This window comes from Eleutherodactylus coqui, chromosome 13, assembly GCF_035609145.1.
Source record: "Eleutherodactylus coqui strain aEleCoq1 chromosome 13, aEleCoq1.hap1, whole genome shotgun sequence".
Taxonomy (NCBI): Eukaryota; Metazoa; Chordata; class Amphibia; order Anura; family Eleutherodactylidae; genus Eleutherodactylus; species Eleutherodactylus coqui.
Window position 1 is genome coordinate 28,466,947 of NC_089849.1, and position 14,736 is coordinate 28,481,682.

General features: G+C 42.0%; 1 protein-coding gene across 1 annotated transcript in view; it reads left to right on the forward strand.

Annotated features, from left to right (window-relative positions):
• TANC2 (tetratricopeptide repeat, ankyrin repeat and coiled-coil containing 2) overlaps nucleotides 1-10,935 on the forward strand; it is a 469,518-nt gene extending 458,583 nt beyond the window's left edge. Inside the window, exons 27-28 of the mRNA XM_066587526.1 lie at nucleotides 1,923-2,023; nucleotides 2,131-10,935. Coding sequence (XP_066443623.1) covers nucleotides 1,923-2,023; nucleotides 2,131-4,048 — 2,019 coding nt within the window. The 3' untranslated portion in view covers nucleotides 4,049-10,935. The remainder of the gene's footprint in view (nucleotides 1-1,922; nucleotides 2,024-2,130) is intronic.
• The last annotated feature ends 3,801 nt before the right edge of the window (nucleotides 10,936-14,736 follow it).

The window sequence follows — 14,736 nt, forward strand, 5'->3', positions numbered from 1 at the left end:
CTCACTGATGGGGCCCCCCCACTGGACTCACTGATGGGGCCCGCCCACTGGACTCACTGATGGGGCCGCCCACTGGACTGTTCAGTTCAAAAGGAGCAGAGATATAAATTGAATACAAGTTGCATATAATCTTTCCCCATAAACCTATATATCAATCTGTTCAGCTCCTCCTGCTCTATGACATGATGCCTGCAGTTTGGGCAGCAAGTTCGAGCTCCCCATTTGCCCTTAAGAGTAAATATTTTTTCTTTTTGTACACATTATACCATGTAAAACAAAAAAAAATTCTATAAACTAAAAAAAAAAAACGGCACAACATATCACTAAAATTGCAAAAGTATTATGGTAGCCCAAGAAATAAAAACATTAGGTCTGTTCAACAAGTATGTGCATACAATTGCTAATAAGGTTTCTTTTCATCTACAACATAAATACTTCAGTCATTAAAGGGTCACTCCAGTAAAATTTTCTTTTTCATTCATTATGTAACTAGTCCCCTGTATATATATGTCTACTGTTATTACCTTGGTTAGTTATGCCTTTCTATCTGAAAACCCCTTCTCTTCAGGTGGTCAAGCAATCTCATTTTGATCTCCTGGATATTACTTGTTTGTCTGTTCTCTCCAGCAATTACTATTTCAGTCACCAGAACTTCCTGCATGATGAAATTATATGGACTGTTCTAGACAGGCTTTTCATGGTGGGGAGGGGTTGTCAGAAAATTCTATCTCTATTACTGCTGATGATTATTATTCTTCTTTAAATGAACATTTGGCACCTCATGCTAATTGCGTAGGCCATTGCAGTCCGTTGAATGTCGAGCTATGCAAAAATTCGGTTAGGCGTATTATAAAGAGAACGTAACACGCCACGGCAGTCAAAATAAGAAAAAATCCATCTGTATGATCTTTAGCTTATTTAGGAGAATGTAGAGGATAATGATAATCACACTGTCCTCCCAGCAGGCACAGATGGCACTGATTCTAGCTCGTCAAGTGCTAATGCTTAATCATATTGATAGCACAGCTTAGAGGAAGAGAAACGGGGAAATCTAAAAATCAAGACTGTGTCTGATAAGTATCGGACTGCACTGCATTGAAATGAAAGCAATATACATAGGAGATGTGCAGAGTGTGATAGACAGGTAAGTGGGGCAGGGATGGAAAAATGTCTTCTCTCTGGAGTGGCCCATTAAGGGACTAACATAAAGAAAAAAATGTGTATTCTAGTAAAGTTGCCCTTCCGATATGGATCAAGAGCAGAAGTTTTCTACTTGTATGGTCAGCCAGCACCATATTTTTTTTTTCTTGCTGCTGTTCTGATGTAGCAACTAAATAATGGCAACATATCTTTGCCGAAGAAAATATCATAATTTTTACCTGATATAATCAAAGAATCACTACTTTAAGTCTATAGAAGAAAAAAAAATTAAAGGATCAAGGTGTTTTGGAAATCTAAAGGGGTTGTCCAGTTGAAAACTATTGATGGCCTGTCCTTAAGGGTAGGTTATTAATAGTAGATTGGTGAGAGTCTGTCGCCTGGAATCCCCACCAAACAGCAACTCTTGGAGCCAATCTGCACGTGTGCTGAACAGTTTTCTGCAGGAAGCAGACCGCTTTGTTCCTACTGCAGTTGCCAGGGTACGTATAACAGGCAAAGTTCCCATTCACTTCATTGGAAACTTTTTGTTTTTGCAGTGGCTGGGCTTGGTACTGCAAACCATCCTCATCAAGCTACAATACATCAACGGAAAAATGTTAGGGCATTTTACAAGTTTACATACAAATAGACATAGGGTGCTCATTGCCGGTAATGGGCTCTGAATAGATGACATCTATTATAATTTATTATATAATTTTTTTTTTGCGTTCATTCGTATTTTTATGGAAAAACATTGCCTCACAACCTGTTTGTTCTTGCAGGACTTTGGAATGGCAGAGGAATTTGCTACTAAAGCTCTGGAGTTGAAACCAAAGTCATATGAGGCATACTATGCTCGAGCCAGGGCCAAGCGGAGTAGCAGGTGAGGCTGAACTAGATCCATCCGCTGAACCCACTTTGATGAAATATATGTTCAATCCTTTTGGGCTTTTGGCTTATTAAAATTTTGTATTTACGTTTATCTTAAAGACAATTTACAGCAGCTTTGGAAGACCTGAATGAAGCAATCCAGCTTTGCCCAAACAATCGAGAAATCCAGAGGCTTCTTATGAGAGTAGAAGAGGAATGTAGGCAAGTCGAGCAAGAGGAAGAAGTCCAGGAGCTACAAGATGAACCGGAGCCAGAAGTCCAAAATGAGGACATTGATTCCACACAGGAAGACATCTACGAGGAAGAGTACCTTGAACAAGACCTAGACAGTGTTCCTGTAGGATTACAGAGCGAAGGAAGACAATGTCAAGGCATGCAAAGTCCTCCACAGTCTCCTGCACATCGGGATTCTGCCTATATGTCAGGCTCACACCAAGTATTTGACTTTAGATCAAACAGCTCTGTTGGCTCTCCTACACGGCAAGGCTATCAATCAACTTCTCCATCCCTTTCTCCAACACACCAGAACTCTCACTATCGCCCTAGTCCTCCACAAACATCCCCTGCTCATCAGAGTTCTTCCTACCGCTTTAGTCCACCTCCCGTAGGAGGTCAGGTCATGGACTACCCTAGCCCACCACCTTCACCATTACGAAGGGCCCCTCAGTATAGAGCTAGCCCTCCTAGTGAAAGTATGAGTATGTATAGGCAACAATCCGGTTCTCCAGTTAGGTATCAACAAGAGCCGTGTGTAAGTCAGCATCCTGGAAGACCAAAGTCTCCACTGTCCAAGATATCTCAGAGATCTTTCCAAATGTCACAGCTTCCCACTGCAGTTCCACAACCTGCACACAGATTACAACCAGCCAAGGCACAAATTGTACGTAGCAACCAACCTAGTTCTGCAGTGCACTCTAGTGCAGTAATTCCTGGAGGTACATATGGACAGGTGGCACATGGTATGGCAAGTAAATACCAGACCTCCTCTGGAGAGATGAGTCAAAGCCGATTAGTATATCAAGCCTCCCTGGGTGGTCTTATAGCTGATGGACGTCCAATGCAGCATGTACAGGCGAGTTTGAGTGCAGGAGCTATTTGCCAGCATGGTGGCATTGCCAAGGAAGATATACCACAGCGGCCAACTTCAGCTTATCGAGGTGGCATGAGATATAACCAGACTCCTCAAATTGGTCGTAGTCAGTCTGCATCATATTATCCTGTATGTCACACCAAGATGGAACTCGAGCGCCAGTCCAGCCAACTAGGTTCGCCAGACGTTTCTCATCTTATAAGAAGGCCTGTGAATATTAATCCTGGGGAAATCAAGCCTCACCCGCCTACTCCAAGACCACTGTTACACTCACAAAGTGTAGGACTTCGTTTTTCTCCATCTAGCAACAGTATTTCGTCCTCTTCCAGCCTCTCTGCCACTTTCCGACCATCTGCATCTATACAGCAGATGGAGATCCCACTTAAGCCAGCTTATGAGAGACTCTGCGATGAGCTGTCTCCTGTATCCCCACCCCAAGGAAGTTACCCCAATGAGCCAACACGCTCTAGGACCACCCCTTTCATGGGAATAATTGACAAGACAGCACGGACTCAACAGTATCCCCATCCCCATCACCACCAGCAGAGTCGGACATGGGCTGTCTCCTCTGTTGACACTGTTCTTAGTCCCACATCTCCTGGCATCTTGCCCCAACAAGAATCCTTCAGTCCCCCTTCCTCTATCAGCAACATCGCCTTTTATAACAAAACCAACAACGCACAGAATGGGCATCTGCTTGAAGACGACTACTATGGTCCGCACGGTGTGCTGGCTAATGGCTCTCGAGGGGACATATTGGAGAGAGTCACACAGGCCTCCTCCTATCCTGATGTCAAGGTGGCCAGAACACTGCCTGTTGCACAGGCTTACCAGGACAACCTGTACAGGCAGCTGTCTCGGGACTCTCGGCAGGGCCAGACTTCGCCCATTAAACCAAAGAGACCCTTTGTGGAGTCTAATGTGTAGGACAATGTACTTTCCCAACCCTGTTTCCTTCTTTTCCGACACAACTCTCTTCCTTCACTGTGTATACCTCCCTAAACAACCTGGTAATTGAGCAACTCTTAAGGTATCAGACTTGTCTCCTAGCCCCTATACTTTAGTGTTCTTCTCTGACCCATCTCATTGGGTAGAGCTGGTCTTTTAGTACTTTAGGTTGTGCTATGTTTAGCAACGAACAGTTTGGGTCCCCAGACTATATTTATGGACACTTTGTCTGCTTTCTCAATTGCCCAATATAATTTGGGATTTTATATTTCAGTTTTGAGTAATTGCACTTAGGTCACTAGGATATTCCTCTAACCCGAGTCCCCCTTTAATCCTAGTCGGAGCTAGACCATGTGACGACCCTTCAGCAGGCTATGTGCTTGAGGCTTGCTTATTACCCTGCATGTGGGAACAGGGAAACACAAATCTAAGGCCACTCGCAGCACAATAAGGATCTGGAAATCTGGTAAACAAAGGGCTCTATACATACACGCATTGTAACATTAAACATACATGTAATTGCGCCACAACAGATTTTTAACTGTGTGTACATGTAGTGTGAATTTTTAATAATGTTTTTACTTGGTCTGGGTCTTACTTCACAAACTTCAGTCTTGCAAATTGGCATCTCTATTCAGGAGAAGAAATGTAGAGAACTTGAGGGTCTTTTTACATGGGTCAATGTGAGCCGGACAATGAGTGCTGATCAATGAGATCGGCGCTCGTTTACCTGGCCTTCACACAGGCCGATTCACAATGTGTGGTGGATGAACAATTGAACATATGATCTTTCATCCCACATACAGTTTCATCACTGTCAGCAGCATATCCTCCGTTCACACAGGGTGATGCGCTGCCTTCAACAATGATTTTTACTAGTTGCACAAAAGATGCAATCAGCCAATGAATGAGCATTTGCTACAAACTGTCTTGCCAGATCATCTGGCCATGTAAAAAGCCCTTAACCCCACCAAACGTGTATCTTATGACAGACTAAATTGTGATGCACTGTAGCAAATCATATGGACAAGGCTGCATTTGGGTGATTCAGCCGGAGGCCACAGTATAGCTTATGTTGCTTTATGCGCACAGGCAGGCCAAGGTCACAGATCCCAGTTGAAGCGTAGATCATTTTCCTCCCATGGCATGAGATCCAACAGCAAGAGAGGGGTGCAGGTTGTATCTGGTCCCTAACCTAAGGCCCTCTTACAGGGGTTGACGTTTCACTGAACAGATGTTCGTTCCTGATCATCGGCCAGTCTGAATATGGACAGTGATTCATCACATCTTTTGGCCGGGCATAAAAAGGATTGTTTGTCAGAGTCACATTCTCTCTTTTAAATGAGATGTGAATTCAGCAATTATGGAAACTAGTTCCTATGAACCAACCGCATGATAAAACTAATGGGCACCAATCAACTTGCTCTGTTGTGGGCTGGCACTATTGCCAGGCAATAATCTGCCTGTGTAAAAGACGATTCCATTATAGGCAATAGGAAGGTGAACATACACTTTAGATTAACCCCTTAACAGCCTATGACTGATATCCTTTATGGGTTGCAAGAGGTCATATGAAAGGAAATCGGGCTAAGCTTGCTTTATACCTGGTGGATATCACTTGTTTCACAGCTGACTGCCACCAGCAACAGAACATAGTTAGAGCTAGCTCCAATTGTGGCCTTTACACTGCTTAAATACTGCAGTCAGCTTTGATTTCATCGTCTAGACAGCTGGGCGGAGGGGTAATCCCTCCGGTGTCTTATTAGCCCGTCTGTCATGATTTTGAGGTGCCATGGCAGCCTGGGGCCTTGTAGAAAAAAAATCACAAGACTGCCATGGATCTTGGCCCATTAAGCCCTACCTGTGGCTGGGCTTAATAGGCTGCCTATAAAAAAAAGCCTAAAAACTAGATACTGCAATACTGTACAAGTCTTGTAGTATATAGTGATGGATATCAAGTGATTGCGAGTTCAAGTCAGCTATTTTTAATTTAAAAAAAACTAATTTATAGATTACCCTGCCACTTATAAAAATGGAATCAAAAGTAACAGTGTGTGTATACATACCTATAATCCCATATTGGTACCAATAAACATTACAGCTTGTCCTGCAAATAACGGACCCTCACACATCTCCATCGATGCAAAAATGATATAGGGGTCAGAATGTGGTGGCAAAAAGTTAAGTTTTATAGTTTTACTGCTTTTAAAATTTGGTATTGCCATAATCGTACTGCCCCGCAGAATCACAAATGACCAGTGAAAAATTGCCTATAGTCAGATACATGATTTGCTAAATTGCACAACGTAGTGTCACAAGTGCACAAAGGTGTGGAATAGGAATAATGGACAATAATACGACTACTTGAATTACTTGCAAAGTTCAGATTTCAAAGCCCTCAGCGGAATACTGATATATTGATGCCCGAGAGCGATGAGAGGCTGCAGAGAAAGGGGTTTGTGAAGCAGGATCCCGGCCTTCACCAGCAGCGTGGTGTCCTAGGACAGGTAAACATGGCCTAGACGGGCAGAGTGGATTGTTTCAGTGATAATGTAGACGAATGAATTGCTTTCCGCCCAGACTTGATGCATAAACAAAGGGATGAAAGAGCCACGTGCAGCCATCTTCATCAAGCAGATCCAACTACCCCATCGTGGTTTTCTGCTTGCAAACACCAATTTTCTCAGGTGTCTAGTTACCTTTCCACAGACAGCAGCAGGTTCTCCTAACAGTCCTTGATTGCCTGTAATGAGAGGCTCGACAAGAAGGGCTTATGTGTTCTGAGGCGTCTTTACTGCAGGGCCACGTCTTAATGACACTTTCTACCAGAAGGAAGATCTAATAATTAAACCTTTTCAGTCGTACGGCTTTTTGGAAACAGTCTAATTTCCATGCTCCGTGAACAAATTAGTGGGAGGGAAAACAGAGGTTGTATTCAGTTATCACAGGAAATAACTTGTCATTTAATTGTATGTAAAAAGGGAACGCACCAAGACATCATTAGAAGGATTCCTAATTTATCCCTGTGGATGCCAGCGTCTGTTCATCACACTTTTTACTTGCATATATCGGCATTTTTCTACAGTTTGGCAGCAGATAGTTTTGCAAAAGTGAAAATGACCATATAGGTTGTTACTTTTAAATTATAGTTGGTTTCCAGGCTACACCGGTGTCGGGGCCGGGCTACATCAGGGTTGGAGCGGAAGCCGCTGCTCCAACCCGCGTAGTGGCCGGTGCTTGTAATTGCAGTCGCAGCTCTCATTCTCCGCCTGGCACTGACAGCCGGTGCTGCTTGGAAAACCACTTTAACTACATAGGGACCAGGGGGTTTCGGTCCTAAAGGACCAGACGCTTTTTTAAAACGTTTTTAACATATGTGGTGGTTTTAAGGCCCAATTATTATTATTATTATTTTTTTTATCAGCTACCAAAATTATTTTTGCTGCGTTTTTTCCTGACATATAGGACTATCTTTTAATATCTTTTTTTTTTAATTTACATTTTTTCTGTTTTTTGCTTCATTACTTGTAAAAAGAGAGGGAAGAAAACTTTATTTTTAAATGTATAGTTTATTTTAGAGTAAATATACGAGTAAAGTACAGGCGTGGGTTACTAATTTTATTTCGACATCTTGATATATTATCTTGGATTACAGGGCGGATATGGCGACAGTTTAGGCATGGGCAGTAGGTTGATTTGTTTATATATATTTTTATTCTGTCATTTTCTTAAACTTCTTTTTGTAACTATTTTACATCTATATCACCCATGACATCATGGAAGTCCTCTGGGGGATATTCAAGTGTCTTTTTTTTTATTATTTCTCACTTTTCCATAGTAACGGGAGCCAGGTGGCACCGCGCAATCACATAATTGGCACTTCCGCTTTGTTTATTCACTACATAGTGTTCATTGAGCGTCATGTAGGCTGCGACAGAGAAGGCAGAAGCAGTTGTAAACCGCTTCTGCCTTCTGCTCCGGGTCCTCGTTTGTCACTGACATCCAAAGAACCAACCTGCTAGGTTGCAGGAGCTTTAATCTCTTGCCATATTTTTACTATGGAGCAGGATAAAAGCCTCGGATCAAGCACCGTATATTTATGGTGTTTAATCCTTATCGAGTTAAAGGGACAATCCAGTTAAAACACAGTTGTCTGTCAAACTCAGGAGTTCTCCTATGTATACTGCAGTCAATTCCATGTAGTACAACTGCCTGTCTGCCATAGATTTGACAAAATCTTGATTTCTTTTTTAAATTTCTTCCTGCTTCCTCTTCCTTTATGCTGCACTATTAATTGCATGATGAATCAGCACAGCGTCACATGACCAGCTAAGGCCAGTACCATCTCTGCCTGTTGGGAGAACAGTATGATTATCATTACTCTCTATATTCTCCTAAATATGCTACAGACACTAAGTATACGGTCAGAGAGGATGAATAGTCTTTATAACTGTGTGACAGGAGCCTCTATGCATCAGCAATAACCGTGATAGGAGTTTCTGTGAGGAACCTGTGTGGTAAAGTGCATGCAATTTTATCATACAGGAAGTTCTGGTGACTGAGATGGTGACTCTTTTGAGGGAACAGAAAGACAAGTAATTCCCAGAGGGTCTCTGTAATATCTCATGACCCACCTGAACAGAATTCTCACATAGAAGGGAATAATAAAACAACATAAGACTAGCTTATTTATACACACGCTGCTGTTCAGAAGTTTCAGAACGCCTTCATTTTTCCAGTTCTTACTGATATTTATGCAGTTTAATGTGTTTAAATGTCCTTAGAAATGAAAGCACAAAACAAGTAAGTTAAAATATCTAAAATAATAGATTAATTTTGTTTCACCAAATTAAATCTAGATGTTTTTCACTCTTCAAGGGCGCCCCCTCTAGCTGATATAGCAGCTTTAGGCCGCCTGCAGACGGCCGGGTCGGATCCCGCTGCGAGAATTGTCGCAGTGGGATGCAGACCCGTGCCCCTGCAGAGGCCTGCGGCTCCCGGCGTCTTCGAAGCTCTGTGATGTGCCGGCTGCCGCCCAGCCAGCGCATGCGCTGAGCGGAGCTGGCGGCTCTTCACAGACATTTCTGTGCGGGCCTCTGCGAGATCCGCACAGAAATAGAACATGCGGACAAATCACAGCCATCTGCCTAGGATTGCGTTTTCTAATACAATCCTATGGCAGCGGTGACGGGCGGAAATTCTGCAGGAAATCCTGCTGCGGAATTTCCGCCCGTGTGCAGGGGGCCTTACACAATTGAGGAATTCTATCTACAAGTGCATTCAGATATTGTTCAGAAACTTATTTGCAACATTGTTGCAAAATTTCCTATAAATGTGCTGCACTTGTAGGTTGCTTTGTTTTCACACATCTGTCCAGTTCATTCCAGACACGCTCAATGGGGTATAAGTCTGGAGACGGTGCAGGCCATTCCATTCTTTGAAGCCTACCAATGTCTGATAACCTAGAAGTATGTTTTGGATTATTCTCTTGCTGTAATATGAACCCCTGACAAACTAGGTGTAAACCAGAGGAGGGTATTGCATGGCATATAAAAAATGCTGTGGTAGCCTTTTTTGTCCTGTGTGCCAGTCACCCTGTGCAACTTGGCAATTCTGGATCCAGCAAAAGAGCCCCAGACTATTCCGCTTCCTCCTCCATGTTTGACAGTTGGTATCACACACTTGGGAAGCATCCTTTCACCTACATATAAAAAACCTCTATGCGGCGTACAAAAAAACCTGCATGATAAACCAAAGATGTAAAATTTTGATTCACCAGCCCATAATACCCTTTCCCATTCTTCAGTAGCCCACTGAGGGAGGTTCTGTTTGGCCCACCCAAGTATTTTTTTTTGTTTATGTTTTGCAATCTTACTGACTGGCTTTCTTACTGACACACTACCTCTAAAACCTGCAGATAGAAGCACCAAAATTCGCACTGCTTTTTGTGTGGAATTGAAAATAGCAGAATTAGCTGTGTGGATTTTGATGCAGAATTCAGGGACGGCATATTCCACAATGCTGTTGCAGAATTCTCCGTCCCATGTGAAAGGTCCCTGTGGGTTTTAATTGTCTGTCGTCTTTAGTTAATTGCCTTATTTTTGCCATTATTAGAGTCCTGTCCTGAGGAGCAAAACAGTCCAAATCCTGCCCTAGAGGGTGTAATGCAGTCTGTTCCAACACTGATTGTATAGAATCAGATGGTTTGAAAGTAATCTACAAAAGTTGAGACACCTGTAGGAATAGTTTGCATCCAATTTCAAACCATAATTTGTGTTCTGTGCTGCAGATCTGCTGTCCTTGATGTGTTCCCTAAAAAAAAAGCCCTTGGGTTAAAACCATAAATTTAAACTATTGTTGTTTTTCAGGTTAAAATGTTATACTATTTTTAAGTTTTTTTAACTTACTGTTAATGTGAAAAAATAACTGGAAAAACCTGAGGCTTTCTAAAACTTTTGAATGGTAGTGTATATGGGGAGGCTAGTTACATAAAGAATGGGAAAAAAATTACAGGAGTGGCCCTTTTAAAAGGTATGTGTCATCGTAAAATCTCTTTACATTAAACTTGAATTTTTCTTTAAATAAACCTTTTGGAACAAACAATGAGTAGGAACATGAAAGGGAAACTCTCCTGCGCCACCAATTGTAAACAGAAGTCCATTAAATCAACATCTTGGCATCTTATTACACCAGGGCGATGATGAAAATGATGAAATACCTATAGTATATTAAAATATATATATATATATACGCACTATTTACTGTTCTGTACAGCAGCCATGTGGATCACAGGAGACCATACAGGGCATGTAACCAGTGTTAAATACAGGGTGGAGCACGGTAATTTGCTAATTTGGGAGTGAAATAAAAAAAATAATGAACTTGTAAAAACTTTATATTATTTTTTTTTTTACATTGAACAGTAGTGGAATTTACAAATTATTTGGTTTTAAATATTGTATCTGGCAAATGTTGACCTTCGCTATCCACACACTGCTGCATACGTTGCATTGCAATGATCGAGTGGTTATTTGAAAAATACGCTTCAACACAAAATGAACGCTCCTCACGTGTCCACTGCGTGATGGCAACTGAAAAGCAGCTGCAGACAAACTTCCCGTCAGCCACTATAAGCAACGCCCACTCTCCCCTCTCTTCGACCAACAGCGCTGCCACAACCTGCAACTCAAAAAAGCAACACCCTGGAAGACCTAAGGAACAATATTGACGCTGAGATTGCCAGAATACCAGTCGACATGCTTGAAAGAGTGCATGAGAACTTCAGAAACCGTATGCAGCAGTGTGTGGATAGCGAAGGTGAACATTTGCCAGATACAATATTTAAAACCAAATAATTAGTAAATTCCACTACTGTTCAATGTAAATAAAATATAAAATAAAGTTTTTACAAGTTCATTATTTTTTTATTTCACTCCCAAATTAGAAAATTACCGCGCTCCACCCTGTATATTATTTTTCCCATGTCCCAATCTATATTAAAAATAACCTTTTGCATTTCTCACATTCACCATTAAGCCTAAAAATGTAAGGCCCTTTTACACACAACGATTATTGCTCAAAAGCCATCTTTTGAGCGATAGCCGTTGTGTGTAAATGTGCGCCCATCATGCACTTGCTGTGCACTTTTCATCCATCGCAGACTTCAGGTACGCATAAAATCCTCATCCATCAGGATGATAAGATAAGACAGACCACGCGCTGTGTTCTCTGCGGGCAGCGATGATAACATTCTTTAACAGCCCCTGGAGAACAATAGTGATGTATTTAGAGAGCTGACCACCCGCTGTTCTCTAAATACATGCAATGAAGTACTAAATGGCTGATTTAGCCCATTATTACCTATGCAAAATGATTGCTCAAAATTTGTCAGAAACTGACAGTTTTCAGCGATCATCTGTGTGTAAATGCAGCTTCACACTTCCTATATTGTAGAGATCAATTTTCAGCAGTCACCTCATTGTCATGACAGGCAGAAGTATAATAGAAGGTGACACCTGTATATATGTAACACAGAATTAAGCATTCACAATAGGTGATGTCACAGCTCACCTTCCCCCTCCTCCCTGCACAGGTTAGAGCATGCCCATAATATAGAAGTCTTCTGCAGATTCCAGGTTCATGTGGCTGCTGTAAAGCATATTTCAATGCTGTTCAGAGCAGCTCAAGCAAGATAGCCACCCACATAGTCAGACAATAGAAACAAAAATATCTACGACTCACAACATAAAAACAGAATAGAAAAATGGAAAATGTTTCAATTAGTTAAGAAAATGCTTTAAAGCGCTGTAACCTACTGACATGAACCTATTTACTGTAGCAGTAATGCATAACCTCTTCTTCACAGTGATTTGAGGGTTCGCAGATGTCAAAGGAAATGGCTGTTAATCTGTTTCCGGAGGGAAAGAAACAATTGGTGCATTCCCCCGATACATACAATTATAGACGGTAAATGGCAGAACTTTTTTCCGTCCTCTTTAAATAGATAAGAGAGGAAGGAAACTCTTGAGAGTGCAGCTGTTGTTTAGGGCACGTTCTTACATGGGGCTGCTGTATGTATTGCTATGTCGGCACTGTTGGGTAGTATAGGCCCTCACTAGTTAGTAAATGAAGCCCTCAGAGTTCACAGTTCAGGGATTTTCATGGTTGTGGCAGGGTCCTTTTTTTTGTAATTCCCTTAGTAATTTACAGAATTCCGATCTGCACCCGGCTTCTGCTTGTGACCTCCATGCTGAGAGTGGGCATGGTTTACTTGAAGTAGGAGAATGAGTTGCCTTGGCAGTAGGCACATGGCGCTCCACACAAGGTCCATGACACAATTGTTTTACTTCTACTTTACCTAATCCTCCTGGCTATGCCATCCCCGATCCTCCACCCCTTGCTCTTCCTCTCTGCACACCCCTCTTGCCTTCTCCTCCATGCTGCGGCTGTATTGCACACATCAGAAAAACTGAAGGAACCTTGTGAGGGGTGTGGGGCGTCCTTCCCACGGCCTTCTCAACCCCAAGTCAGAAGGACTCTTCTCTGTACAGTGTATTTATTCGATGCATGGTCCGTTCTCTTTAACAATATACGGAACACAACCATTGTTTGATATATATGTATATAGAATACATATATATATTGTGCAGTGCTCAGGTCACGGGGTTTTATGCATTTTTACAATTTTTCTTCCTTTGAGCATTTTATTCCTTTTGTCTGTTTTTTACTTTTCTTTCGTGCAGCAGCCCCTCACTTTCTCTCCCGGACTCTGTGGAGGGGGAGCGCTGATTTGAGCACTGAACTTGTAAATAAGAATAAAATGGGGAAAAAAAGTAAAGAAAAAAAAACACATTTCTGTTCTGTTAATTTTATTTCATTCATTTGTTGATCATCCTCCTTTGCTTTCAGACTATCCAGCAATGCAGCGCAGAGCAGGCACTGTTGGCAAAGGAGGTGGGAGGTGCACTGGCGGTGCTGGGTACTACAATACCCGCTTCGGCCTCCCCTCAACACTTCTGGATTATTTTTGTTTTGTTTTGTTTTTTCTCAGTTACACTGTATTTGCTTGCTCTGTTTTTTCTTGTCTGTACATGTGAGATGTGAGATAGATGTGAAAAGTCTTTCCTCCCTTTCCTCCCCCAAATTCACCTTCTCTATACAGACTTTAATTGTAAATTTAACAAGAAAACTGTATGAGACAAAGAGAAAATGTACTTATTTATAAATGGTTAATTACACTTGAAAACAAACAACCATCTGAGTCTGTCGTGATTGTCAGAAGTGGATGCCTACCCGAGACGGTGCGGCGCCGCTGTGCGTGGTGACCACTTTCTTCAAAAATACTTAAGCAAATCTTTTGGGTCTGTTCAGGTGACTGACTCCGACTTGGATTTTTCTGCCTCTAAAGCTGCAGCTCCACACAGATTCTGCCGTGGCTTTTGCTTCTAATCTGCACATGAATTTAGCCCCCGCTAATGGGTAAAATCTGCGTGTGAAATATCATTTACAGGTCGAAATCTGTGTTCAACAAAATCCGCAGCATATAAGTATGTGGCTTAGCCGTAGACTTCTGCTGCAGTTTTTTGTTCTTGCCTGCATTGTGGATAAGTATCCTAGCCTGACCGCGGGTCTACTGGCCCGAACTCCTAGCACCATAGGGCTCTGTGAGTTTGGGCCATTACACTTGCGGTTGAGCTGGGACACCCATCTGTATCACGCTTGTGTAAAACATAATAAGTGCTTCTGCTAACTATCCTGTTCTGGAATAGCTTTATTTGCTGAGAAGTCCGGACTTAGAAGGAAAATGGCGCATCTAAGAGAGAATACAATAGGGTTACCAAAATAAAAGAATAGCCTGATTGGTAAAACCTTCCTTCAGTACCCTTTAGTGGGAAAGGGTACAAGCATTAATAAATAGACATATGGCCAAAGCGCATCCTAATACTAAATCTATACAATATATCACTGCAATGTGGCCCTGATACACACGGTGATAATTAACCCCTTAGTGACGGCCTTTTTACTGACCTCACTAATGAAGTTTAAACCTGCCCATATATCTTTTTAAGAGGTGAATTGATTGACTACTAACAACCAGGCTCCTGCTCTGTCACAAGCAGAGAAACCATACATCCTGGCAGCTTAACCTCTTAAATGCCACATTCAAT